Source organism: Pistacia vera, unplaced genomic scaffold (assembly GCF_008641045.1).
Source record: "Pistacia vera cultivar Batoury unplaced genomic scaffold, PisVer_v2 Contig228, whole genome shotgun sequence".
Lineage (NCBI taxonomy): Eukaryota > Viridiplantae > Streptophyta > Magnoliopsida > Sapindales > Anacardiaceae > Pistacia > Pistacia vera.
This window is the reverse complement of record NW_022196033.1, coordinates 1,080,368-1,106,106: the sequence shown is the minus strand read 5'-3', so window position 1 is coordinate 1,106,106 and position 25,739 is coordinate 1,080,368. Positions and strand designations below refer to the sequence as shown.

The following is a 25,739-nucleotide window of genomic DNA, read 5'->3' as shown; positions in this document are numbered from 1 at the left end:
TAGAATCTGAGGTGAGTCTGGTCCCTCACCCATAAGGCCTTATTGAATAGGAGGATTACCCCTCTTGTAAACCAATGGGCTTGAGCATATCTATAGGTGTGGGACTCCAACATTGCCAAATTGAATTCTTTGCAGAGTAAGCTTTGAAAGAGATTCAATTTATGTGGTATTCTAAATTAAAATCCAATCCGTTTTAACATATGGATGAAATATTTCAGACATGAAGCTGAGTCAAGGGTTCTTTTTGAATTCTCAATTTGAGCCAAATTTGCATTGTTTTTATGCACTGGCATGATTGGGGCCAAAACTGTAAGTCAATTGATTGATCGGTTTGACAAAATTGAAATGGGATGGCAATGGTCAAGAAAATCTTATACTAAAAATGTTGTCAATAGTACATAAAGCTAGAGAGCCTTCAAATTTGCAGAGTTCCTCTCTCAACATCAATATATGTATTCAAAGCATAAAAATTCATCCTCGAGCATTTATTCCTCATGAAAATAGATTCATGCAAGCATCTATACAAGATAGACATAAATGATGATGGTTCATATGGCGGGTAAACCCAATGACAAATTTGGGACCAGCTACCTCTGGCCTAGGCCTGTTATCCTTCCACTACCATCAAGAGTGGATGTGATTGCTGCTCTTGTGACACACTGGCTCAATTTACGAGAGAAATCCGGCCCATGCATCAATGGTTGAGCAGATTGTTGTGGTAACTTCGTCCCCATATTTGAGGATTTGTTCATACTTTTTCAATGAAAATCAATTATTGGCCCTAATAATATGATCCGATTTCTCTGGGGGGATTTTTGGTATTTAGATTAAGTGTTGTATAATCCCATTCAAACTTGAGATAAAAGTGAGGCTCTTTTTACTTTTTAATATAAGTGCTCTAGCATTGAAAATTCGGTCTGATAGAAACAAACCAAATATTACTCTAATTGTTTAAGTGATGAAATCAAATAGGCTCTAAAGTCTTGGTCTTCCAATTGCATTCATTATGTTCAGCCATCAATTAAAGGAGAAGGAGAAAGGAAATGACTATAAATTCTGTTTTTATTATTATTATTAAGAGTAAACGACATTTTTCCACCCAAGGTTTGGCGACCTTGCAAGTTCCCACATGGTTTCACAAATTGTCAATTCCCACCCTAATATCAGAACCTCCCTGAAATATCAAAAACCTCCCAGAAGATGGAAACTTATCCATCGCACCCTTATGAGTTGGGCAAATCCCAGCCACCACCATCGGCACCATAGATCGGCCAAAGCCCTACTGAAGCACACTGCACACTTGACTGCTTGTAAAAGAGTTTTGAAATATATTCAGGGATCAATTAATTATGGAATTATGTTCACACTTAGCTTCAGACTACTCCTTGAAGGATTTGCTGTTGCAGATTGAGCTTGTGATCTAATGGATAAAAAATCCACTATGGTACTGCAAATTCTTGAAGGAAATCTCATTAGTTGGGCTTCAAGAAAACAGAAAGTAGTTGCAGTGAGTTCCACCGAAGCTGAGTATCGAGCCTTGGCTCAAGCATCAACTGAGTTGGTTGGATAAGAATTTGTTTCAAGAGTTAAGGATATCAAGCAATTTTGTTCCAATCTTATGGTGCGACAATCTCAGTGCTGGTTCTTTGTCATCTAATCTGTGTTTTGTACCAGTACCAAGCACATTGAGATTGAAGTGCAGTATGTCAGAGAGTAGTAACCAGCAAGACCTAGTAGTTCAGTATGTAGGTACTGAAAATCAAACAGTTGATATTTTAACCAAGCCTCTTTCTGCAGCCAGGTTTTGTACACTTCGTAGCAAGTTAAATCTTATCTCAGCGTCTAATTTGAGGGGCGATGTTGTTGCAACTGAAACTTTCTGGTTAGTTCCGCCTCTGGGGCATGTTGCTAATAAAGAAGAAGATTAAAAGGTAGATAAGCTCTGGTATACAGGAACAAAGGAGCAGACGTAATTCTGGTCTTCGAAATTCACTTAAACGGTTTCCATTACGTAGTTCAGATTAGTCTTACGAGTGTTAACGAATGCTGGATGGTGTAAAATGCTTAACTGAAACGCAGCGTTTTTAGTTCAGTTATACGCGCGTTCCATCAACAAACACCAACCAGAAACGTTGAAGAAAGAACAAAAAAAACAGGGGTTTTAAGCTTAAAACCCAGAAAAGTGCAGACTGAAAATTGAAGAAGAAAGCAGGTTCAGTGTGTTGCTTGGCTGTTAAAAGCACGTCTAATCATTGCCAAGTTTACGGAAGTATTTATTTACACTGTTTTCGTTTTCTCTTTAATGAAAAGTAGTACAATTTCAGCTAGATCAAGTTCTCTCTGTTATCCGTGAATTGCTCAAGTTTTATCTATCCTAAACTAAACTCTTCTAAAATAAAGAGATTTAGATACAAGATAAAACTGAGAACTATGCAGTAAATTAACAAATGATAAAGCAGTTGTTTGTCTGATGAGACTACTTTTCGGCGGTCGATTGTATTGTACACTCATACTAAGGTGGTTTACCATTGAACGAATAGAAGCAACAGGAAACAAAATAATAATAGTCAAAACAAACAGTAAACAAAAATTATACGCGATTTACCCTGGTTCACCCAATATGAGCTACGTCCAGCTGAGTCAATATATTGAAATATCCTCACCTCTCTCGTTTACAATGAATGAATGCTCTCACACTCATAACAAGAGAAAAAATGTTTTATACTAGGTTTAAGAGATTAAACCATTTTACAAGAATTCCTATTCCTAAGCCCAACCCAAAAGGAATTAATAACTTAAAAGGAATCCTACAGTGGTTATACATGAAAAAGCCCAAAACCGCCTACGAGCTCGGGGGCGCTACCCCGCGACCCTCGCCCGCTCTCACCGGGAGCACCCCGCCCGCTGACCTGTCAGCGGGACCCCCGATGCGTCTCCGTTACCCATTAATGCTAAGTAGTCGACAACTCCAACAACCATCAGTATTGCAATATTTCACTCATATTAACGGATATAATCTCATTATCGATTATTAACAATATTATATACAAAGATTATCTAAAACTGATTGTATTGAAACAAGTGCAAAAAAAAAGTTTTCCACTAAACCACAAAGAACAAGAACGAAGGGTCCGATACACATAAATAAATATCTCCAAACTCTGTAGTTTAAGAATAGGCTTTGTTCTCAAGGGTCACCCTCCCTTCCCTTTGATTTCAGTGAGGTTTTTTTGTACTGTTGCCAAATTGAATTCTTAGCAACTAAGCTTTGAAGGAGTTTCATTTTTTCTGGTATTCTAAATTAAATCCAATCTATTTCAACATATGGATGAAATCTTTCAAGACTGAGATGAGTCAAGAGGGTTCTTTTTGGATTCTCAATTTGAGCCAAATTTGCATTTGTTTTGTAGCACTAGCGTGTGTATGGATTAGAGCCAAAAGTATAAGTCAATTGTATTGAGTGTTTGGACAAAATTTAAATTGAGATGGCACGTTCAAGAAATTTTATCAATAAGTATATAAAGCTGAGAGAGATGTCAAATTTGCAGAGTCCCTCTCAACATCAGTATTCAATGGATTCAAAGCAAAAAAAAATCATCCTCGAGTATTTTTCCTCTGAAAATATCATGCAAACATCTTATACAGATAGAGCAAAAAGTGATGTGATGGTTCAATGGGGTCAACCCAGTGAGCCAAATTTGGGTCCAGCTGCCACTGGCCTAGGCCAATTTGGGCAGTTTTTTTTTTTTTTTTTGTGGAATTTGGTACCGTAAAGCCCCTTCTGCTGGTTTTGGGGTTTTTTTTTGGCAGTGAGATAAATTTTCACATGGTAACTTGAAACTTTCATGAAAATCAGTTATCCGGAAGTTCACTGAACCATGACTCCTAAGTCTTGGGCTTGCCGATCTTATCATTACGTCGAGCTGTGAATCAATTGACACTTAAAATGGTACCGTATGTAGAAACATATTACTAAATAATGTATTTCAAGTAACTGTTCTTCATAGTATACCCAAACCCAGAAAGCTTAAAACCCAGAGAAGTGAACACTTAAAAATTGAAGAAGGGAGCAGGTTCAGCGTGTTGCATGGCTGTCAAGCAGTCTAATCTTGCCAAGTTTTACGGAAGTATTGTTTCATTGTTTTCGTTTTCTCCTTAATGAAAAGTGGTACAATTTGAGCGCTAGATCAAGTTCTCTCTATTATTCGTTCAATTTCTCAAGTTTACTAGAAAATTCTCACTGGGAGACACAAAAAAGGTTTTGTACAAAATAGGTTAGAATTCTAGTGGGTATGATTGATCAATTGGGTTTTCTAATTGAACTGAAGCTGTGATTAACAAAATGACAATTTTCTAAAGTAGACAGTGTGTGGTGCAGGAAAAAAGCTTTTCGTCCTAGAGTAGAACGTAGTAGAAATTAAGCTAAATGTCATTTTCATACATAACAAAGGAAAATAGTAGTCTTTTGTTTACACACTTTCCGTACAGAATTTTCAACTGAAAAATAAAAAACATGCAACTGTTCCAGCGGCGGTCAAGGCAATGGCTCTCATTTTCTCGTTAATTGCGGAGAAACCAAGTCTACGGTCATGCTGACTTTTGGAGCCATAGAAGCAAAAAAAGCCTTTGGCCCTTCTTTTACGTTTGTCCCTTCTTAAATGTTCCTCCACTTTGAGCAAGACCTCCTTCTATACGTTTGCCCTTCTGATACTTTGTCCACTTCCTCTTGTTTTACATTATTGTCTATGACACCATCTTGAGCTTTCAATTGATTTACAAGTTCGACCCATCTTATACGTTCCTCCAATCTTGAGCAAAAAGTCATTATCATTATCATTGGTGTGCCCATCTCAGTCATTACGTTGAACTGTCAATGGAAGGGAAGGAGAAAGGATCAGCTAACGTTTAACTAAATTTATTAGACAATATCACTATCATGCTGACTCTTGAGGGCCACAGGCCACTTGACTCAAACAAGTCTTTGCCCTTTCTATATTGCTGAAGTTATTTTCAATGGGGCTGTTTTTACGATAATATTTGAAAACCGCCTATAAATTCATCTCCATTTTCCTACAATGCTTCAGCACCAGATCTACATTATCTAATTTATTTACTTGCATTATGGGTTTATCCTCATGTTTCTTCTCATTTATACGCTTACTTCTTTGGCTCTCATTATTTCATCTTACGCTCCTTGCTCATTTTACTTCTTCTGTGAGCCACTCTGTCATGATGATGAGCGTTCTTCCTTGTTACAGTTCAAGGAAAGCCTAATTATCAATAAGTTCGCTTCTATAGAGCCTTCTGCTTATCCCAGGTTGTATCCTGGAAGGCTGATAAAGACTGCTGCTCATGGGCGGTGTCACCAGTGAGATTACTGGTCATTTGATCGAGCTTGACCTCACCATAGCTACCTCTATTGGAAATCCATCTTCTTTACAAGAACTGGACCTTTCGCATAACACTTTTTCAAGCCAAGATTCTCGTTCGTTGTCGTGGATGGCCAAGTATAGTAAACTTACTTACTTAGGCCTTTCACAAGTCAACTTGTTTGGTGAAATTCCCTCTTGGCTCATGAACCTAACACATCTTACTCATTTATATATGAGCCAGAATGAATTAAAGGGTCCTATTCCATATTGGCTTATGAACCTCAGCCAATTAACGCAACTATCATTGTCATCTAATCGTTTGATTGGCAATATCCCTTCTCAAATTAGAAACCTAATGCAACTGCAGGTTCTTGCACTTGGTTCAAATATATTGCAAGGCGCATTTCCTATCGCTCTCTATGACCTCGAGAATCTTCTTGCGCTTGACCTCGCTTCAAATAATCTGAATAGCACAGTAGATATGAACATGCTTTTTTATAAACTCAGAAGTTTAAAATTTTTAATTCTTTCCTCAAACAATTTATCGTTGCTCACCGACACCAAAGTTCATACAAAATTTCCAAAACTTTCAGTTCTCCAATTGCGGTCGTGCAACCTTATTGAGTTCCCAAATTTCTTGCAGAACCAAGATCAATTAGAGATTCTAGACCTTTCCTCAAACAAGATAGCTGGCCAAATACCTGGATGGTTTTTGAATTCAAGTGTGGTTTTGCTAAACCTGAACCTTTCCAACAATCTTTTAACGGGCTTTGACCAACATCCTCTTAGTTTTTCATGGACTCGACTAGGAAGTTTAGACTTAAGTTTAAATAAGTTTCAAGGACCACTTCCAGTTCCCCCACTATCCACCTGGCGTTATTTAGCTTCGTACAATAATCTGACGGGGGAAATTCCACCAGCTTTATGCAATTTGAATCAGTTGGAAATTCTCGATCTATCTCACAACAACTTAAGTGGCAAGCTTCCACAGTGTTTGGGAAATTTCAGTCATTTCCTAGAACTACTAAATCTGAAAAATAACAACTTTAGTGGAGGTATTCCTGAAAACTTTGTGAATGGAGAAAACTTGGAGATGATCAATTTAAGCCAAAATCAATTACAAGGGAAAATTCCGAGATCACTGGCCAGTTGTACAAAGCTAGAATTTCTTGATCTTGGAAACAATCAAATCAGTGATACTTTTCCATCTTGGTTGGAAACTCTTCCAAATTTAAAAGTCCTTATCTTACAATCTAATAGATTAAGGGGTGCCATAAAAGAGCCTGAAACAAACTATGCTTTTCCGAAACTACAAATCATCGATATCTCCCATAATAGATTTACAGGTCATCTTCCATCAAAATACTTTCAATCTTGGGATGCCATGAAAGTTGTCAATGGAAGCTCACTAACATATATGCAAGATCAGGTGTTTGGTGAACTCGACACAGGTATTGATGAGAGGATTGATCTTTTACCATTGATTTATGGTTACTCAATGCAATTGAGTACCAAAGGCATAGAGTTGGAGTACAGAAGGATCTCAAATCTCCTCACAACCATTATTTTCTCGAGCAACAAATTTGAAGGACAGATTCCAGCATCCATTGCAAATTTAAAAGGGTTTCATTTTCTTGCTCTTTCGAACAATAATCTCAAAGGCTCCATCCCACCATCCATGGCAAACCTAACAGAGTTGGAATCATTGGACCTTTCCAATAACAAGCTCTCAGGACAGATTCCTCAACAACTGGAAGACCTCACATTCCTTTCATACTTCAATGTCTCAAATAATCATCTCACTGGTCGCATACCACAAGGAAAACAATTTGATACATTTGAGAGTTTTTCGTTTGATGGGAACCCAGGATTGTGTGGAAAGCAGATAGCAAAAAAATGTGAAGATTCTCAGCCTTCAGAAAAAGAAGGAAATCCTGCAGGCTCGAAGTTTCCACTTGAATTTGGTTGGAAAATAGTTCTAACAGGGTTTGCAAGTGGGATAATTGCTGGAGTGGCTCTTGAGCATGCTTTTTCTCCAAGGATAAAGGTATTGTTCATGAAGATTTTCGAAAGGAAGCTCATGAATACATTCGGGAGAAAGAGAGCTCACAGAAGCACGATGTAAGTAGCTTTATTTATTTTTTGTTCACAGAGTTAATAAATGTAGCCTTAAGGATCATCTACTTTTTCACGTAGTCATTTTTTCTTCTAGCAGTGTCTTTACATTTTGTTGCCATAGATTCTATGATTGCTCGCTTTAATTTGTTAAGTTCTTGCCCCAAACCAGGTTTGGAAATTTAAACCTTGAAAGCTTAAGCATAGCGTCTCACTCCAAGAACTAAAAGGCAAAATTGAATTTGTTGTAGTGTAAGTACCCCATCATTGAGCTTGTTCTTGTCAAAAGAAAGTGTCACCAGAAGGTGGAGGAAATTTGATACTCCAGTTTATATGCAGACATTATTGTTCAACCTCCCCAATAATAGCTCACTAAGTAATTTTAACATGTAACACATTATTTGTAAAACCCCTTTTTTAATTCTTATAGATTATGTGTATATTTTGTGGTTTTGTTTTTCAGAAAGGGCATTTCAGTCACATTTTAAAGTTTCGTCGGGGCTGAAAACGAAAGAATGGAAATGTTGGGTTTGCATTAACGAAGGGGAGAAAACTAGACATTTTTGGAGAAAAAGCTGATGTTACGGGGTTACATTAGAAATAAGAGAATTCAAGGGTGAATTTTAAAACTTTTGGAAAGTTTAAATTATAAAAAGGGCTGATTTTTGCCCGGGTGAAGAAAGAAGAAAACTGAGAAGAAAAGAAAGAGAGAAGGGAAGAGAGAGAAGGGAGAAAAGAAGAAAGAAGGAAGATAGAACGTTCGGCCGAGAGGAGGAAGGGAAGAGGAGAGAAAAAGGGAAAGAAAAAGACAAATGAGGGAGGGAAAGTGAGGTAAGTGTTGGCCAAGTAAAGATGAAGGGAGATCACACGAATTTTTTGCAGAAATTGTGTCATGCATGTAGTTTTTAGAGTGAGTCATCTCACCATTTCTTCAATTTGTGTAATTCTAATTCAATTTTGTCAATTTGGTTTGTCAGGTGAAGAGAAGGATGATGCTTGAGGCAGCTGGGCATTTCGGGTTGAGCTGAATTTTTTTGTGAGTGGATTAACCAAAAAGTGTTTTAAAAACTTAATTCCTGTTTGCATATATCAAGTTATTTATTCCTATTCTAATGTTTTGGGTGCAAAATCTTGAGTTAATTATTTTATTTGCTAAACCTTATCTTGCATGTTTCGGCTGAGCCAATTTTTGGGTGATAATGAATTAGATCTTGTTCCAAAGTAATGAGTTTTCATGCTGCATGTTATTTAAATTTATGTATATGGCTGTCTTATGAAATTTGATGTTGATGGCTGCTTGATTTGGGGTGTCATTGGCACTATTGAGAGGAGTTGGGTTCGGCTTATGTTGAAGGGTGCAGAAAATTTATATTATGCGGAGTTTTGGTAACGGGAAATGTTGGTGTTGGCTTATTAAATTGTTGAATGGAATATATATTTATTTAGAATGAGACTTTATCATATAATTAACTCTTTTCTTTATTTTTATACACATATAGGTGTTATAGGTGTATAAGGGTGCATTTGGTGTTTTGTTCTTCAAAAATGGGTTGCTGGCTTAATTTGGAGATAGTTTTGCTAACCAAAGACTGAGTGGGAATTGCACAAAATCCTTTACTAAAGATTGAGTTTTTAAGCTTGCATGTTACTTTTAAGTTATTGCCTTTCAATCACTTGGAAATTATGTGTGAATTGAATAATTGAAATGTTGTTTTATTTGGTAGAAATGAGTTGTGGCTGATGTTGTGTGAAGAGTAGTTGAAGAAAATATATATATATATATATATATGGCAGCAAATGTTGAAGGTTAAGGCATGAATAAGTGGAATTTTGATATCTTTGGTAAATTGATTGAAGGAAAAACACAAATGGGTTAAAATGTCAGTTTTGAAACATGTTTAAAAATTTGCAGTCTCAACCCCATAATTGACATTTTTTAGATTGCATGTTATTTAAGTGAAGTAAGTCATATGCTTCCATGATAAGGACATTATTAGATGATATTTAAGTATTGTTGTGGTTTTGAAACCACCTGGCGAAGTATCCACCCCCCAGATTACAAACTTTAGGCTCTGTCCATGCGATGTAGGGTTCCACTTGGTATTGAGATATTAGGTCTTCAAGCTCTACACGTGTATTGAGATATATTAGTCCTCTGTCTGGATGTCAGTGTCCGCCAGGTATTGAGATAGTTTTCTTCAGGCTTTGACCGCGCGATGATAGATCTTGCCAGGTATTGAGAGATTTTCCTAGCTCTGCGTGTATGTGGGATGCCCACCTGGTTTTGAGATATTTTCCCCGGATACTAGTTGTGGTGAGAGTTTTCAGTTCCAGATTCGAAGTTAGTATCATAATCAGTTTTAGTTTAAGGACAGTATTTAGAAAACAACTATTACATGGTTAGAGTTTAAGCTCATAAGCATTGTTAAGATAATTGTTGGATATACATAGAACATTGTTTTCAGAATTTTCTTGATGTGTTTAATTGCATGTTTTAGTATTTTTGAAGAGTACATGATATTCATTGAGCATAGTTTCTTTTTTCATAAATCTGAGACTGTTATATACATGCTTTTTGAAAATGTTTTGACAAATGATTTATCCCAATCTCCCACTTGCTGAGTATTTCAACTAACCCCATTTTGGAAATGCTTTTCCCCCCCTCAGGTTCCCAGGACAATCATGCCGAACAGTGAGTTTTCCGCTTAGGGTTGTGCCACGCATCTCCAGATTTCTCGTGTATTTTGTTTTTGTTTTGAGGGCAAGTTTTATATTTTATGTAACCGACTGATTTTTTAGACATTGTCAAAAACAGTTATGTTCTTATTTCCGGATTTCAAGTGTGTTCTATTTCCATGTATTTTACTCTATGTTTCTAGACTTTTTTTCAAGTTGCTCATGACATATTGTTTTCAGATTTCCAATAACACGTCTACTTTATTTATGTATTTATGGGAATAAATATTATTGATATGTGGGTTTTATTCAGAGAAAAAACAGATTTTCACAGGTTTTTCACACGGCACGTCTTGGTCACCCAATTCTCTTGGGAGCGCCCGGATCCTGTGTGATAGGAGGGGTCGGGATGGGTTGTGTCACTATTGTTCAGCCTCAAGAATCTCGAGCCACTGTCATTAGGTAATTGCTCTAGACTTGTGGCTTTCCCAGAAGAAGGGTTACCCAATACCAGCCTGAAGTCTCTTTTAATTTTGTCATTTTACCGTCTGAAGTCTCTTCCCAATTATTCAAGTTTGCATCGCCCTCAAATTTGAAAGCACAATATGTAGCTTATTGTGAAAGACTTATTCCTGTCTCTAAATGGAGGCTGCGTGGACTCAAGCATCTTAAAAAACAAATCATTTTCTGGGGATGCCCATGAACAGAACTTGAAGATAAGTAATGAGTTGCTTTGCCGGGGACTACTTTCTTACAAGTATAAATAGTGGTGAAATGTCAAATTTCTCACGCTGATTTGGAGAATTTTGACATTTCACCAAATTCTCAAGCATTTTGGTTTTGAAAATATATTGATTTTGAGTTGATGAAGTTATAAATTTGACTTAGCTGAATCCTGAATGCCACTATTTCTGCAACAATATTTATACAATCAGCTAATAGAACAAATAATAAGTCTGTGTTTTAGTAACCAACATTTTTAATATCACATGGAGAGCAAACATAGCAACATTACTGCCACTAGAGAAACTCCAATGTTGGCAACATTGGTTTTGTCACTTGAAATTGGTGCAAGAACAGGAGGACCACTGGTAGAACTAGACCTGAAGTCGAACTCAGTATCATCTGGAGTGGAGCCGTTGGCACGGCAGGTAATGGTGGGTCAACGATATCTGCTATATTCAAGGATGGGCTTGGGGCCCTTGTCGGCGGCTGTACTGGTTCAGGTATTATACTAAGCATATCCCCAGGTGTAATGGGTAAAATTGTATAAGGCAGATCAGCATTGAGGTCAGAACATGGGCTTCCTGCAATTTTTTAAAGTAAGTATAGTGAATAAATATTTGTTTATTGGTTGCAAGTAATCATGATTTTATTCAAAACTCTGTTACAATGCCGTCTACGCCCATTCCTCCTACATAAGTTGCGAGTTCTATGACTCCATGAATCTTGATTCTAACAAAAATAATCAAAACGAAAAATGTTACTTTACTTCATGTATCGAAAACAGACTGTATCTTTTCTTGATTTATTTCTTTGTTCTCATCGAAAGATCTAAGTTATTATTGTCAAGATAAGAACTTGAATGAACCGTGTTATTAATTCTTATCAGAGACAACAATGAGGAGGAGACGCTCACATCTCCGGAGAAATTCCCAGTGGAGATTGTTCTTCAATCCAAGCCTCCTTATGATATGATCAAGAAATGAAAGAGGAGTCACAAGATGCATCTTCCATTTGAGGGCAGAAAGCAGCAAGAGCTCCATTCTCTGAATGGCTTTGGCCTCGAAAACTATTTGACAATAGGGGGTTTTGCGTCATTACTGATATTTTTTTTTTCTGGGGTTATAGCAAAAGTAACACGTTTTTCAGAAGTGAATGAAAATGTGTAATGAGGCTGGTTTGAGTTGGGCCCTTGGAGACCCGTTCTCCATGTGGGCAGCCATTGAGCTCCTCAGGGTTCCAGTTTCAAGCTGTGTTTGCTCAAGGCTGAACTTGAGCCTGCATTTATATGCTCTAATTTGGTTTTGTTTTTCTCTTGTAAGCTTGGAAAGGGACTAAATTTCTCAAGTTCTCAGAGAACGCTTGAATTGCTGAAATAAAATCCAATTTTCAACATGAGAATGCAGTAGTTTCAACGCTTGATGGCTGAAGTTAACCATGTGGTTATGGACATGAATACATTAATACAAATACTTGCTAAGTGAAATGCATTCTCATATTGGCTCTCAACACAGTAAATAAGGGTCAAGTAGATAAGAAACAGCTAAAAATTGAAGTGTTCAGTTTATTCTCATGATCTAATTGTGTTCTGCATTACAAAATATGTACAAAAATATGGAATTGATAGTAATCTTGATGTCAGTACAGATGTTCGGTAGGTGCTACACAAAGAAGGATCAACTGTCAATGAAATCACCACCAAGAGTCACCTTAAGTGGGAGCTGGACTAGGTTTCTGGATAGAGAATGACAGCCGATTCTTATTGTCAAGTATAAATGTGACAATCACAAATGACACTAAATAGATGATGAAGAAAGCAATGGCTTGACACACTACGAAAGGTGGTTTGTAAAAAGCCTGAAAGAAAGAATAAGAGAAAAAGTTATAAGATTATACCATACAATAATTCGATGTAGGGTTCGCCTACATTGTCTCAAAAGGATTGGTGATACAACATTCGAACAGTAATACATCAGTCATTCTCTTCCATTGTTAATCATTTGCTGTTATCAGTCCATCATAATACCAATCAGTGTTTGTCTTAATGTGAATCACTTATCTTGTTCTTGAAACAAACCAGAAAATAAGATGAATTTCATTCATTTATGATCAAATTTGCAGAAGAAGAAACAAAATTACCTCTAACCAACATTGCAAGTAGTAATTCCAAGTTGCCTTCTCATTCTCAACTTTCTTAACATCAAGCTGCTTCTTCTCAAACCATCCTTCTTCCCCTGAACCAAAACTTCGATTAATCATTTCAATCAAACTCCAGACCTGCCAAATCTGAAGCAGCAAAGAAACAAAATTGAGCGCTAACAATAGTTGATAATACTGATTCCATTGTGTCTTCACTAGTGCCACACAGATTAATGCCTAAAAACAAGCTCGAGTCAAAGCAAATTGCAGTCGATACAATCTTCACACTTCTTTCATACAAAACCAAAGATCACCCAAACAAACAAAGTTAAACAAACAGGAAACGCAAGCGGCCCCATTTTCTGCATGCCAAGAGACGGTAGAAATATTAAACACATGGCTGAAAATTCTCAATTCTGAACTATTCAAAATGTAGCAAAAATAAATAAATAAACCATTTAAAATTCTTTAAAGAAATCGCTCTACCAAACATTTTTCAAAGCGAACGTTTCTTTGGTTTGAGTGTAAGTACCGCTTGAGCAAGCGAGCTCTTGTCAAAAGAAAGTTTCACGAAAAGGGGTGGAAGCTCTGATTGATCCATAGAATTCAAGACTGGAATCACTAATTCGTCTTTGGAACCCATGAGTGGAAACTCTAGTTGATTTTTGGAACCCATGCGAACAGCGGGGAAATAGACAAATAGTATGAACGTATGTAACTAGCAGGTGACTCAGATATTTGGAATCGACCCAAGGGTAAATTGGTAATAACGCAACAGAACTAACACAAGGGTAAATTGGGAATAACAAACCAACCAAGTTCCACCAAGCATAAATACATCACACCAATTCACCGAAGTTTTTGCCTTTTGGGGTTTCCAAACGGCCGAACGACATCTTCTTTCCTCCGGAAGTTTGCCTTGACGACAATTTACTCTCGAAGGGTCATTACTTTAAGAATGAGGCTTTGCTCTCGAAGGGTCATTGTCCCTTCCCTTTGATTTGTTAGTGAAGCCAGTGATTTGCACCAGCAAGGTTACCCATCATCACCAACAGCAACATCACCATTCTCAGCTTCCCAACACAACACAAACACAACACGCTCTGATCTCTCTCTGTCTCTGTGACGAGGCTGTGATGATGACGGTGTTTTCTATGTGAAATGATCCGACGGTGGGGAATCCCTGCTTATCATGGCGAGGCGGCTTCTGGGTATTTTTGAGAAGTGCTCGTTGCTTCAGCCATGGTGGTAAAGTTTTGATCTTGGTCGATAAAGGCGAATCTGAGCCTCTTTTTTCTGGGGTTTCTGGCAAAGTAATGACACTCTTCAGATTAAGGCTATAGTGAATGGCCGATCTCTCTCTCTCTCTCTCTATGTATGTGTGATCATTTATGCATATGTACCAAAAGACCTCTTTGCTTCAAATAATTCATTATAAATATCCCAAGTCTCTCTCTCTTTCTCAGAGGTGAATGCAATGAGGCTGTGATGAAGTTTCTGCTTTGTGTTGGGCTCTTTCTTGGAGACCCATTTCTTGGCGGGGCAACCCGGATACATCTCCATGTTGCAGCCATTGAACTCACTTTCAAGTTGTGTCCACTCAAGAGTGAATCTGAGCCTATATTTCTGCTCCACTACTTTTTTGTTTTTTTTTGTTTTTTTTTTTGGTTTTTAATTATGATTTGTTTTTCTTTTTTGTTTTGTTGGGATATTGAATTCTAACTAATGAAGTTTTCTAAATCAAAATCCAATCTTCCAACATAGGATGAAACCTTTTCAGGACTTGGGCTGATCCCAGAAAGTTTTACTTCGGATTCTCAATTTGAGATGTAAAACTAAATGATCACAAGCTTTGAGAAAAAGCAGAAATTTCTGGTAGATATGTAATATGAATACCTCTATGCTTTGCATAGAGATAAGGCGTCATTAAGGATTCCTTCCTAGTACTAGACCAAAATGAATACCTCCCCGATCAGGGCAATGGGCACTACAAAAACTAAAATAAAGTTTTCCGCCCTCAAAGAAAGAAGAAGATCCTGCAGGCTCGAAGTTTCTATATGAATTGGTTGGAAAATAGTTCTGATAAGGCATGGAGCTCTTGAACCTGAACATGCTCTTGATCTGAAACTTTACTGATAAAGTTTATCTAAGAAAAAACATGGAAAAAGCAGAGGAACAACCAAACTGCACAAAACGTTTGAGATCAATTCTTTTGAGCTTTGTTTGTTATTCCCAACTGCATAACCAGTCAACAAGTAGGAAGAGATGGTTGTCTGAGTTAAGGAATTTTGATTGGAGAGAGTGGGCTTATCCAGCACCCGATTATGGTGTGGCAAACTCTGAAGAGTCTGAAGTGAGAGCTCGTGTCGGCCTCTTGCTCACTTTGGTTGTTTGTACTGTGAATGAACCGCACTTTGTTATGCCGTTAAACGGCGTCCTCGCTGCTGCCATTTGACGTCGTTTGTACAATCCTCTCCCGACAAACTTTGTTAAAAAATTCAATAAAGATAAACTAACAACCTTTTTATTAACTTTTTTCTATAAGTACGATGTGATAGTTTGTAATTAATTTACTCGTAATTGATCAGTAGGATTCGTTATTGGGTAAACGAGATTAATTGCTAACAATCAGTTTGTGAAAGAAGGTTAATAAAAAGGATTTGTGAGCACATTATTATCTTAAAAAATTATGTTTCGCCCTTATACGATGCAAGAAAATGAAATAAGTGGTTTGAAAGATTAGACACGTGTTTTGGGATGGAGTGTACACGTTTACATAACATAAGATGTAAAAATAATTAAAATATTCATGAAGTTTAAAAATAGTAAAAATTTCTCTTATAATTTACATGTTGATAAACAAGAAGACAACAATTTATAATATTTACTTATAATATTATCAGTTTTAATGTCTCTTTAGGACTTAAGAGTTTATTAATAGAGAAATGTATATATAAAAGACTCTTACAAAATTTTTACACAAAGTGATGTGACAGCCGTCACACCATTAGTTTGTAAAAAAAAAAAAAAAAAAAAAGATTAATGTGAAACTAGTAGTGTGACAGTTGTTACATTACTTGTACAAAGCATTCCCTTATTAATAAGAAAAAAAATCTTTTTAAATTTGTTTACTTATTTTAAATGAAGAGGCCTATAACGGCCATTTTGCGACATTAACTAGCGGTCTTTAAGAGCATATCCAATAGACTCTTATATAACCTAAACTCTTATTATAAAGAGTTATTCATAGAAATAAGAGTCCAACAAACTCTTTATTCTTTAAATATAAATTAAAGAGTGAATTTGACTCTTTACATTAGAGAGTCAAATTTCAGTCTTTATCCTAATTTTAAATAATAAAATTGTAAGTTTCTATGTACTTATTTATGATTTATCTCTCATATTCTTTTCTAAATTTAAAGAGTCTATTAGATTTGAATAAAAAATTTATCTTTATTAAAAATTAATAAAGATATTTTTTTTATGTTAAAGATATCTTCAAAATAAAGAGCACAATTGAAGATCCTCTAACCGTTATTTCAAACCGCTAAAACAGTATACGGTGACTAAATTTTCAATAAAACGCCACGTGTATACTCGGCTTAACCTTTAATCAATGAATAAACTCGTGAAAATGGCCAGCGGTTCTTTCGAGGAAACAACAAACAGAGAGAAATTGAGTGGCAAAATTACTAACTCAAATCAAACATCAAAATATTCTAGTTTAAGTAATTTTCGCAGTGTGAATTATACTTTTTGTAATCCCAGTTTGTATTTCCGATAAGAATTAATAGAAATTAATTTCTTTTGGTTGTTCATTTGCACTGTAATTGTTTGTTATTTTGCCTCAGTGAACAGAAACCATTTGGTTTTGTAGTTTAAATGGATTACCCAGGCCTTAAGATTGCTTCTTTGTTAATTGCGCATTTATTGAACTGACGGAAGTGATGCAACTTGAATAAAGCTGATGAAAGATAATGATCTTGATTGTGCTTGCAAGAAATGATAGATGTTCATTTAGCATAAACTTTTGTAAATTGTAAGCTTTGTTGACAAAAATTTAATGGTTTGAAAGTTCATTGAAAGCACCCTATCAGTGGCTAAGAGTTACTTCTGATAGAATGGTAGGCAGGGTTTCGGGATTCAAAATCAACTAGATTTTGTGTATCTACGATGATGGTAGATGGACCGTCTTTTGTAGGGTGAATAACTGTTGTTCTGTTTCCTTTTTCTGTAAATATATGTGCATTATTGTAGCTTTGTATAGACGCTGCTGATATTATACCATGATATGGTTGCATTAGTGAATGGTAGAAGATGGCTAGAGAAAATGTCACACTAATGTGTTACTGGAATGGGAGGATAACAAATGGAGCACAAGGCATTACTTATAAGGTGCCGTCCCAAAGCCTACAAGGGTTAGCTACGAAACAACACATAATCAGTGCTGGAAAAGATGTATGAGATTACTGGTTTCACCAGCAACATATTAAAGAAGATCATATGCAGGTATCCAGCTTGTCAGGAATTCATACTTGTGCCCATTACTGATGAGATCTTTAGACAATTGTATTTGATGTGGCACAAAAGCCTGGAACAAATTGTTTGGAATGTATTTGGAAAGAGAACCAGCAAGCATAGATAGCCAAGTCACAACACAAATCCATGTGGATAATCAAGTCATAATGTCGGACTGCTATGATAATCAGGTAAATATACATAAATTTCTTGATGTCATAGGATTAATTTTCTTTGCTTAAAGTAAGAGTTGTGACAATTCTTTTAAAGATAGTAGTCAATCGGGACAAATGTAATGCCAACCCTAATACCTTTTTGGACCCAGGGCTAAGTGACAAGTTTGTGTTGTGTTGCAAGACTAGCATAGATCTGAAGCCATTGGGCAGGAGAGGTTAGTATCAATCCTTGAGTCCTTCTCTAGCCATCCGCTATGTGATTGGTTCAATACAAAATAAGTGAAGAAAAGTGAAGTCAACGCAATACTTTGATTGAGACCCTGGTGTCTTAACATGTAGATAGAGATTGGGACAATGATGCGGGAGTGGCACCATATTCATCATTTTGTGTCGAGGTGGGTTCTATGGGGTCTACAGAATTGGTTTTATTCAAATTGACTGGCCCTTGGTCACTGCATTGGTTGAGAGATGGAGACAAAAGACACACCTTTCATTTTGTTGTGGGTGAGAATTGTAACAGTGATGTTAGGCCTCGTATACATGGTTATCCAGTGACTAGTAGTGCTAACCTCCAATGGGACAATCTCTGTGAAGAGTTGTTAGGGGTGAGAACATCTAGTGTTCTTCATGGTTCAACCTTGAAGCTTAGATGGTTACGAAGGCTATTTCCAGCATCTGCCATTAGATGCTGATGCTGTAACTATGCAGTGCTATGCTAAGGCATATATCTTAGGCTTATTGGGGTTCTCTCTTGCAGATAAATTGGTTTGGATGTGCATGATATTCTTACCTCTTCTAAGGGATTTAAGTATGCTGGGAAATTTAGCTGGGGTAGTGTTGTACTAGCCTACCTTTATCGTGAATTCTGTCGGGCTAGTAAGAAGGGGGCCAGTGAAATTTCTTGTCATCTAATGTTGTTACAGGTATGTATAATAGCATATAGAGCATAATAATATTTTTTTTTTCTCTGATATTATGTAAATTCTTATTCTTGTAGTTATGGGCATGGGAGCGTTTGCATATTGGTCACCTTGAGAGATTTGTTGCCAAGAGTAGGATCCAGTTGCTCCAGATGTGTGAAGCTGTAAAGAATGAGGTGCAAGTTCATAAGTTGAGATGGTCAGTCAGGAGAATTACCTGCAGATCCATTAGGATGCAGGTAGTATAGCTACTACTTCATTAATATATGCTTTCAATATACCTAGTTGTCTTACAACTGTTTTCTTCTAGAAGAGATGGAGGTCTCCTGTCATCCGTTGAGATAACCCTCAGAGGGCATTGATTTTTTATCGAGACCAGCTTGATCAACAGACATATGATCAGGTTTACTTTTGACTAAGTGTTCTTTTATAATCTTGTACATTTGATGAGATGCACATGGTTGTGCTAGTGCCTACTTTTAAGTGGATCTTCCCCATCAAAATTCAAATGATGTGGCAACCATACACGTATGAGTTACTTGTGTCCCCAGCAGATGTATGTGTTAGAGACCAGCATGTATGGAGGACAACTGCTCCACTTATTTGCTTTGATATTGTTGAGTGGCATCGTCCCGACAGAGTTCTACGCCAATTTGGTCTCCAACAAGGAATTCCTGTGCAGTGTGATAGTGAGGTGAAAATTCATGCAATTGATAGACGGGGTAGACATTATTACAACTGGAAGGCATATCATCAACAATATATCAAGTTATGGGCAGTTGGAGAGAAGAGTATAGTTACCATTGAGCCTAAGGATAGCACTATGCATTATCATGATCCATACATGAAGTGGTATAGAAGCATAACTCATCGTTTGATTACCCCACTCACTCAAAAACCTCATAAGCGAATTCAACCTGCTAGTGGGATGTCACATTTACTGGTATGAATTATTATAAGTTATTTGACTATTGATCCTGTATTACTTTGCAATCAATATTCATTGGATTTCTATGTTTGGAACAGAAGGTCCATAGCTTGACAAATATTCACAATCAATGCATTACAACCCTTGGTACTTTTACCTACCAGTGATAGTGCTATGCAGTCATTGATAGATATTCAGATTATGTGCACTCATGTGTTGCAAATGATTGGGGAGATTCGACACCTTGAGACAATAACAGCACCTACCACAACCATGGCACCGCCATCTCCTTTACAAGGTAATAATATGGAAGGGCTACCTCTTCTAATATCACAAATGCCAACCAAAACTAATCTCTGTCAGTGAGAGGGCGAGGTACAGCCAAAGGTCAAGGCAAAGGACTTGGCATACAACAAAAGGCAATGGAACAAGTAATAACATCACAACATTCATCCCCACAAGTGGTGGTAGCATCGCCCACAGCTCCATCACAGAGTTATGATATTTATATAGAAGAGCCTTTAACTCTCAATTTGGAGGGGTCTGCGGCACCAGTAGGGTCAGTGCATCCACTCAAAGGTGAGCAAAGAAAGTGCCACTTTATCCATACTCTGATTTTGAGGGGTCACTATGTCTCACTCAAGTCGACTCCAGCCATGCAACTACACATAAGAAGAAGCCTAAGTTCCTTTGATGTTTTTGATGATGAGTCTTATGTGTTGATACTTCTTGTTCTTTGAACCTGCGGATACAAAACAATCTTCATTAACTTTAGGATGGAATTTTTTCAAGATTTTTAACATTAGGGTTTATTTGGTACTTATCAAATATGTTCATGAATAATGTTGCCAAAGTTCAAGATTCTATCTTTTATTTAGTTGATTCTATAGCAGCATGTGATGCAGTAAAAAATTAGAAAAGTTTTACAATTGTAAAATTTTTCTCTCTTTTGATTGATTCTTTCTATTATTGGAAGTATAGTATCTAATGAACTTCAAATCCAACTTTGCTACCTCGTAAATGGTTTTTGGACTCATCATGGAATCATTCTTAATTTGAACCTCGGTTCAAATAAGTTGCAAGGACCATTACTTATTCAGTTTACTTCTGTTGTGCAGCCACTTTGTCACAATGATGATGGTTTTTCTTTGTTGCAATTCAAGGAGAGCATAATTATCGATAAGTTTGCTTTTTATGGTCTTGAGCATGCTTTTCAAATAAGAAAACACGAAGAGCTTATGATGATTTTTGAGGGGAAACTCATGAAAACAATTGAGAGAAACAGAGTTCACAGAAACAAAATATATTATGGTTTTTATTTTTATTTTTTGTACTTAAGAAAATGTTGTACTTAAAAATGTTATCAATAAGTATATAAAGCTGAGAGAGAGTTCAATTTTGCAGAGCTCCTCTCTCAAGTCTCAACATCAATATTCAATGTATTCAAAGCATAAAAATTCATCCTTGAGTATTTATTCCTCATGAAAATAGATTCATGCAAACATCTTATACAAGATAGAGCATAAAAATGATGATGGTTCCAATGGGGTCAACCCAATGAGCCAAATTTGGCCTATTGTCCTTCCATTGCCACCATCCAAGAGTGGCATGTGATCACTGCTCTGTGAAACACATGGCTCAACTAAATAAGAGAAATCCAGTCCATGGCATCAATGATTGAGCAGATTGTGAGCACTTTCTTGTATTGGGCCTCAAAACTCTTTGGGTCTTTATTTAGGCCATAACAACTCAAGTATTGTTGGGGCTATCTTTGATTGTGTATCTATATATTTTCTTTATTAGGGTTACATTATTCTCTACCTCGGATGCCATCTGCATTATCTTTGGTGTATTGTTTTTTTGGGTAAGAGTATGCAGTGCCCTGGAGATTTGGTTTTGCGGGGAGAGCTTGGAAAGCAGAAAACGTTTGATTTTATTATCTTCAGCCATTGCATGAGAGATACTTTATGCTGTAGTTTTTGTTGATGGTTGCATTTGTCCTTTTCTGGCTGGTATTTTTTAAAGGCTGCTTGGGGTTCATATTATGATGTCTTGCACTTCTTGTTGTGGTAGAGCTAGCTATCATGTACATATGCCGTGTTAAGTTCAATCAGACGACAAAGAATAAAGACTTAAATGGGCAGTTTCTTTTTTTTTTTTTTTTTTGGTGGAATTTGGTACCGCAAGAAGGCCGCTTCTGCTGGCTTTGGGGTGTTTTTTTTTTTCTGGAAAGTTCAGAGGAAAATTCTTTAACCAGTGTGTGATGTCCCTGGGCTGGTGTCATTTGAGCTGGAGGGTTTATTTAGGCTTTTGGGCTTGCAGCATTTCTTTACATGAAAATGTTGTATATTTAGTTCTAGGGCTTATGTCTGGGCCTTTTTTTAATAGGGCTTAGCTTATAGGGGATTGCTTTTCCTATGTTATGCCCTGTGTTTTTTTCAGTTTGATCCTTGGGTTGTCCAAGGCTCTATTGAGGGAAGGGCTACCCTTTATAGATTCTATTTTTTTATTCTTTTTTATTATCGGATTTATTCCAAATACATATATATATATATATTCCCTTATTCCAAATCTCTTAATTACGCTTTTTATACAGATGCCTTTGAGTCTAAAACTCATACCTAAGGAAAGGATATTCAGGATATCGATTGTTATAAAAAAAAAAAAAAATGTAAGGCTATAAAAGAGTTTCAAAGATAATTGTTTTGATATCAATTTTGTTACCACAACTTATTGAAAAAATTTACGAAGGTCAGATATGTTGGTGAGATAATTGTAGGCTATTTTCGTTTATTGCTTTTTAGGTTTTAGTTCATACTGCTTTTGGTGGGTTAAGTTCACAATACTTTCAGTTCACATTAGCTTTAGAAACTTTTAGGAAAATCAGTTATTTGGAAGTTCACTAAACCATAATTACTAAGTCTTGGGCTGATGATCTTATTCATTAAGTCGAGCTATGAAATCATTGACGCTTAAAATGGTATCGTATGTGGAAACATATTACAAAATAATAATATTTAAGTAACTATCCTTAACAGTAGACAGAAACCCACACAAGCTTAAAACCCAGAAAAGTGAAGATGAAAATTGAAGAAGGAGTAGGTTCAGCGTGCTGCATGGCTGTCAGAAGCACGTCTAATCATTTTTTTCGTTTTCTCCTTAATGAAAAAGTAGAGTAGACAGTAGTAGAAATTCAACGAAAATCATAATGGAGCACCAAAAGCCAATTTCTGGGTTAGTTAGTTTGGTGTGCCCATCTCAGCCATTACGTTGAGTGTCAATGGAAGGGAGAGAAAGGACGCAGCTTGACGTTTAACTAAATATTTAAGACAATATGGGTGCGTTTGGTGTAGTATTTGGATAGGATTTTGAGGATAGTATTAGTTGTTGTTGGATAGAGGGAGTATTACGAGGTAAATTTAAAAAATTTGAAAAAGCCCTTAGGTTTATATTAATTAATTAAAGAACCTACTATATAAAATGACAAACACTCCCACCACCTGTAGTGTCAGATCCGGCCGCCACCGCCGGAATCTGGCCGAAAAATTTCGTTACGGCACAGACCGATCGGATCTGTGCCGTAAGCATCATTATGGCCTTTTCGGCCGATCTACGGCCTGTTATGGCCGTCGACGGTCAGAAAGGCCAAAGATGTGGCCGTCGTTTCGGTCAACGATGGCCAGATCTGGCCTTTTCCGACCAGATCCGTGGTGGATCTGGCCAAAGGCAGATCGGTGTAATTCCGAACATTTATGGTCGGAATTTAGGCCGTTGTACAGATTCCGGCTATCACCGACGGTGGTTGTCGGAATCTGACAAGTTGGGTTGATGGGGGGGTTTTGTTAATTTTTTTAAAAAAATTCAGGGGGCATTTAGTGAAATTAATAACCTTATGGGGTCTAAAAGTAATTAAAAAAATAGGGTAATATTTCTGGAATAGTGTGCCAAACATTATTTGAAGAATAGGATTGGGAATATGGATAAAATAGGGAGCCAAACACCCATCACTATCATGCTGACTTTGAGGGCACAGGCCACTTGACTCAAACAAGTCTTTGGCCCTTTCTATAATGAAGCTGAAGTTATTTGCGCAGGGCTGTTTTTACGATATTATGGTAAACCGCCTATAAATTCATCTCCATTCTCCTACAATGCTTCAACACCAGATCTACATTATCTAATTTATTTACTTCCATTATGGGTTTATCCTCATGTTTCTTCTCATATACGCTTACTTCTTTGGCTCTCATTATTTCATCTTAGCTCCTGTCATTTACTTCTTCTGTGAAGCCACTCTGTCCTGATGATGAGCGTTCTTCCTTGTTACAGTTCAAGGAAAGCTAATTATCAATAAGTTCGCTTCTATAGAGCTCTGCTTATCCCAAGGTTGTATCCTGGAAGGCTGATAAGACTGCTGCTCATGGGACGGTGTCACCTGCAGTGAGATTACTGGTCATTTGGCGAGCTTGACCTCACCAGTAGCTACCTCTACGGTTCCATCAACTCTAGTAGCAGTCTTCCACCTGGTCCACTCGAATGGCTTAGCCTTGGTGATAATGACTTCAATGGCTCCAAATCCCGTCCGCAATCAAGAACCTTTCCAGGTTATCATATCTTAGCTTGATAATTCTAGTTTTTCTGGTCAAATACCATGGAGGGCCTGGAGCTCTCAAATTTGGAGACCCTTGACTTAACGTTAATTTTAACTTAAAGCTCCAAAAGCCGGTAAGAAGCCTAGTTGAGAAGTTAACCTACCTCAAAGTCCTAGCTCTTGGTATGTCAATATTTCTTCTCCCATACCTGATATCTTGGCAAATTTATCTTGTTGACGACTTATCTCTCAAGGGTGCCAATTGCAAGGTAATTCCCTACAAAGATATTCCAATTACCCAACCTACGGTTCTCAGCATGCGTTCAATGCAAGGTCTCAATGGCTCCTTGCCAGAATTGAAACAACACCCCCTCGAGGAAATGAGACTTGGGAGCCGGATTTTCGGTGAGATTCCATATTCAATAGGGAATCTTAATTCCTTACAGATCTTGGATTAGTAATTGCAGTTTTTTTGGATGATTCCGCCTTCACTTGGAAATCTTACCAAGATCAGCTTCTTTACTAAATCAAATGGATTTAGGTGAGTTGCCAACTGCTATTGGAATTTTCTTCTTTAGAGAACTGGAACTTTCTGTAAACAATTTTTCAAGCCAAGATTCTCGTTCATATTCATGGATGGCTAAGTTAGTAAACTTACTTCCTTAAGCCTTTCAAAAACAATATAGTTGGAGAATTTCCTCTTGGTTATGAGCCTAACAAATCTTACTCTTTATATTTGGCTCAAACGAATTAATGGTACAATCCCTTCTCAAATTAGGAACCTCGAAAACTCAGTCGCTTGCACTTGAAGGAAATCAATTCCAAGGCCATTCTAGCGCTCTCTTTGACTCGCGAATCTTCAATGATTAACCTTGAAGGAAATAATCTGAGTGGCACACTGGATATGGACATGCTTTTTATAAGCTAGAAATTTACATATTATTTCTCTCTCTTCAAACAATTTTCAATTGCTCACCCATAATGGCCATACTAAAGTTCCGAATTTGGGGTTCTCGATTGGGGTCCTGCAACCTTATTGAGTTCCCACAATTCTTGCGGGATCAAGATCATTGGAGAACCTAGACCTTTCCTCAAACAAGTTGGTTGGCCAAATACCTAGATGGTTTTTCAACTTAAGCGTAGATTCATTGCAAATCTGGACCTTTCGACAATCTTTTAACAGGTTTTGACTGAACTCGTTTTCTTTCTTGTTCTCCTCGAGTCTTTTAGGCTTAAGGTCAAATAAGCTGCAAGAACTTGCAATTGTAATGTAATTCTTAATCCTAGTTTCAAGTTTGTATTGTAATTTATAATTATAAATAATAAAAAGCGTTTTAAATTCAATTACATTGCAATGTCTCATTATTTTATTGATTTAATAGTGATTAATTTTTTTTAATTATAAAATACAAAATGTCACTAATATAAAATATAAAAATATTTTATAATAACATTAATAATAAATCAAAATTCATAATTTATAAATAATAAAACTAAATATTAAAAAAAAAATTCATAGGTCGGCACACAAGCACACAAGACGCCCATGTGCTAGGCCACAAGAGACTATGTAGCAGGTCG

At 36.8% G+C, this 25,739-nt stretch overlaps 3 protein-coding genes across 6 annotated transcripts; 2 read left to right on the top strand and 1 right to left on the bottom strand.

The window, feature by feature from the left end:
* Positions 1-5,430: 5,430 nt before the first annotated feature.
* Positions 5,431-12,279, top strand: LOC116131080 (receptor like protein 22-like). Of its 3 annotated transcripts, none has more exons than XM_031416723.1 (5): positions 5,431-7,493; positions 7,951-8,318; positions 8,465-8,523; positions 10,155-11,389; positions 11,776-12,279. In XM_031416723.1, exons 1-2 carry the CDS (start codon positions 5,500-5,502, stop codon positions 7,973-7,975), a joined length of 2,019 nt encoding a protein of 672 aa, XP_031272583.1. In that variant the 5' UTR covers positions 5,431-5,499; the 3' UTR covers positions 7,976-8,318; positions 8,465-8,523; positions 10,155-11,389; positions 11,776-12,279. The 3 variants fall into 3 exon arrangements, with proteins under 3 accessions (XP_031272583.1, XP_031272582.1, XP_031272584.1); XM_031416722.1 differs by having other exon boundaries at positions 10,155-11,485; XM_031416724.1 differs by lacking the exon at positions 7,951-8,318 and having other exon boundaries at positions 10,155-11,485.
* A 116-nt stretch (positions 12,280-12,395) lies between these two features.
* On the bottom strand, positions 12,396-13,696 carry LOC116131082. Of its 2 annotated transcripts, none has more exons than XR_004128199.1 (3): positions 13,558-13,696; positions 13,026-13,120; positions 12,396-12,743 (listed from the first exon to the last, which is right to left on the bottom strand). XR_004128199.1 is itself a non-coding variant. In XM_031416726.1 (3 exons), the coding sequence occupies exons 1-3, from the start codon at positions 13,666-13,668 to the stop codon at positions 12,597-12,599; spliced, it is 405 nt and encodes a 134-aa protein (XP_031272586.1). In that variant the 5' UTR covers positions 13,669-13,696; the 3' UTR covers positions 12,396-12,596. The 2 variants fall into 2 exon arrangements, 1 of the variants encoding a protein (XP_031272586.1); XM_031416726.1 differs by having other exon boundaries at positions 13,026-13,172.
* A 5,078-nt stretch (positions 13,697-18,774) lies between these two features.
* LOC116131081 (serine/threonine-protein phosphatase 7 long form homolog) lies at positions 18,775-20,381 on the top strand. The gene is made up of 3 exons (XM_031416725.1): positions 18,775-18,878; positions 18,953-19,582; positions 19,666-20,381. The coding sequence occupies exons 2-3, from the start codon at positions 19,091-19,093 to the stop codon at positions 19,732-19,734; spliced, it is 561 nt and encodes a 186-aa protein (XP_031272585.1). The 5' UTR covers positions 18,775-18,878; positions 18,953-19,090; the 3' UTR covers positions 19,735-20,381.
* Positions 20,382-25,739: the final 5,358 nt, after the last annotated feature.

What these genes read in the sequence shown, in the direction of transcription:
- LOC116131082 (XM_031416726.1), bottom strand. Translation starts at nt 13,668, where the DNA reads ATGGGTTCCAAAGACGAATTAGTGATTCCAGTCTTGAATTCTATGGAT. An exon ending in AGAGCTCGCTTGCTCAAGCG is followed by an intron (nt 13,173 to 13,557) that starts GTACTTACACTC and finishes TTGCTGCTTCAG; the next exon opens with ATTTGGCAGGTCTGGAGTTT. An exon ending in ACTTGCAATGTTGGTTAGAG is followed by an intron (nt 12,744 to 13,025) that starts GTAATTTTGTTT and finishes TCTTTCTTTCAG; the next exon opens with GCTTTTTACAAACCACCTTT.
- LOC116131081 (XM_031416725.1), top strand. Translation starts at nt 19,091, where the DNA reads ATGCACATGGTTGTGCTAGTGCCTACTTTTAAGTGGATCTTCCCCATC. An exon ending in GTGGGATGTCACATTTACTG is followed by an intron (nt 19,583 to 19,665) that starts GTATGAATTATT and finishes TGTTTGGAACAG; the next exon opens with AAGGTCCATAGCTTGACAAA.
- LOC116131080 (XM_031416723.1), top strand. Translation starts at nt 5,500, where the DNA reads ATGGCCAAGTATAGTAAACTTACTTACTTAGGCCTTTCACAAGTCAAC. An exon ending in AGAGCTCACAGAAGCACGAT is followed by an intron (nt 7,494 to 7,950) that starts GTAAGTAGCTTT and finishes TTTGTTTTTCAG; the next exon opens with AAAGGGCATTTCAGTCACAT.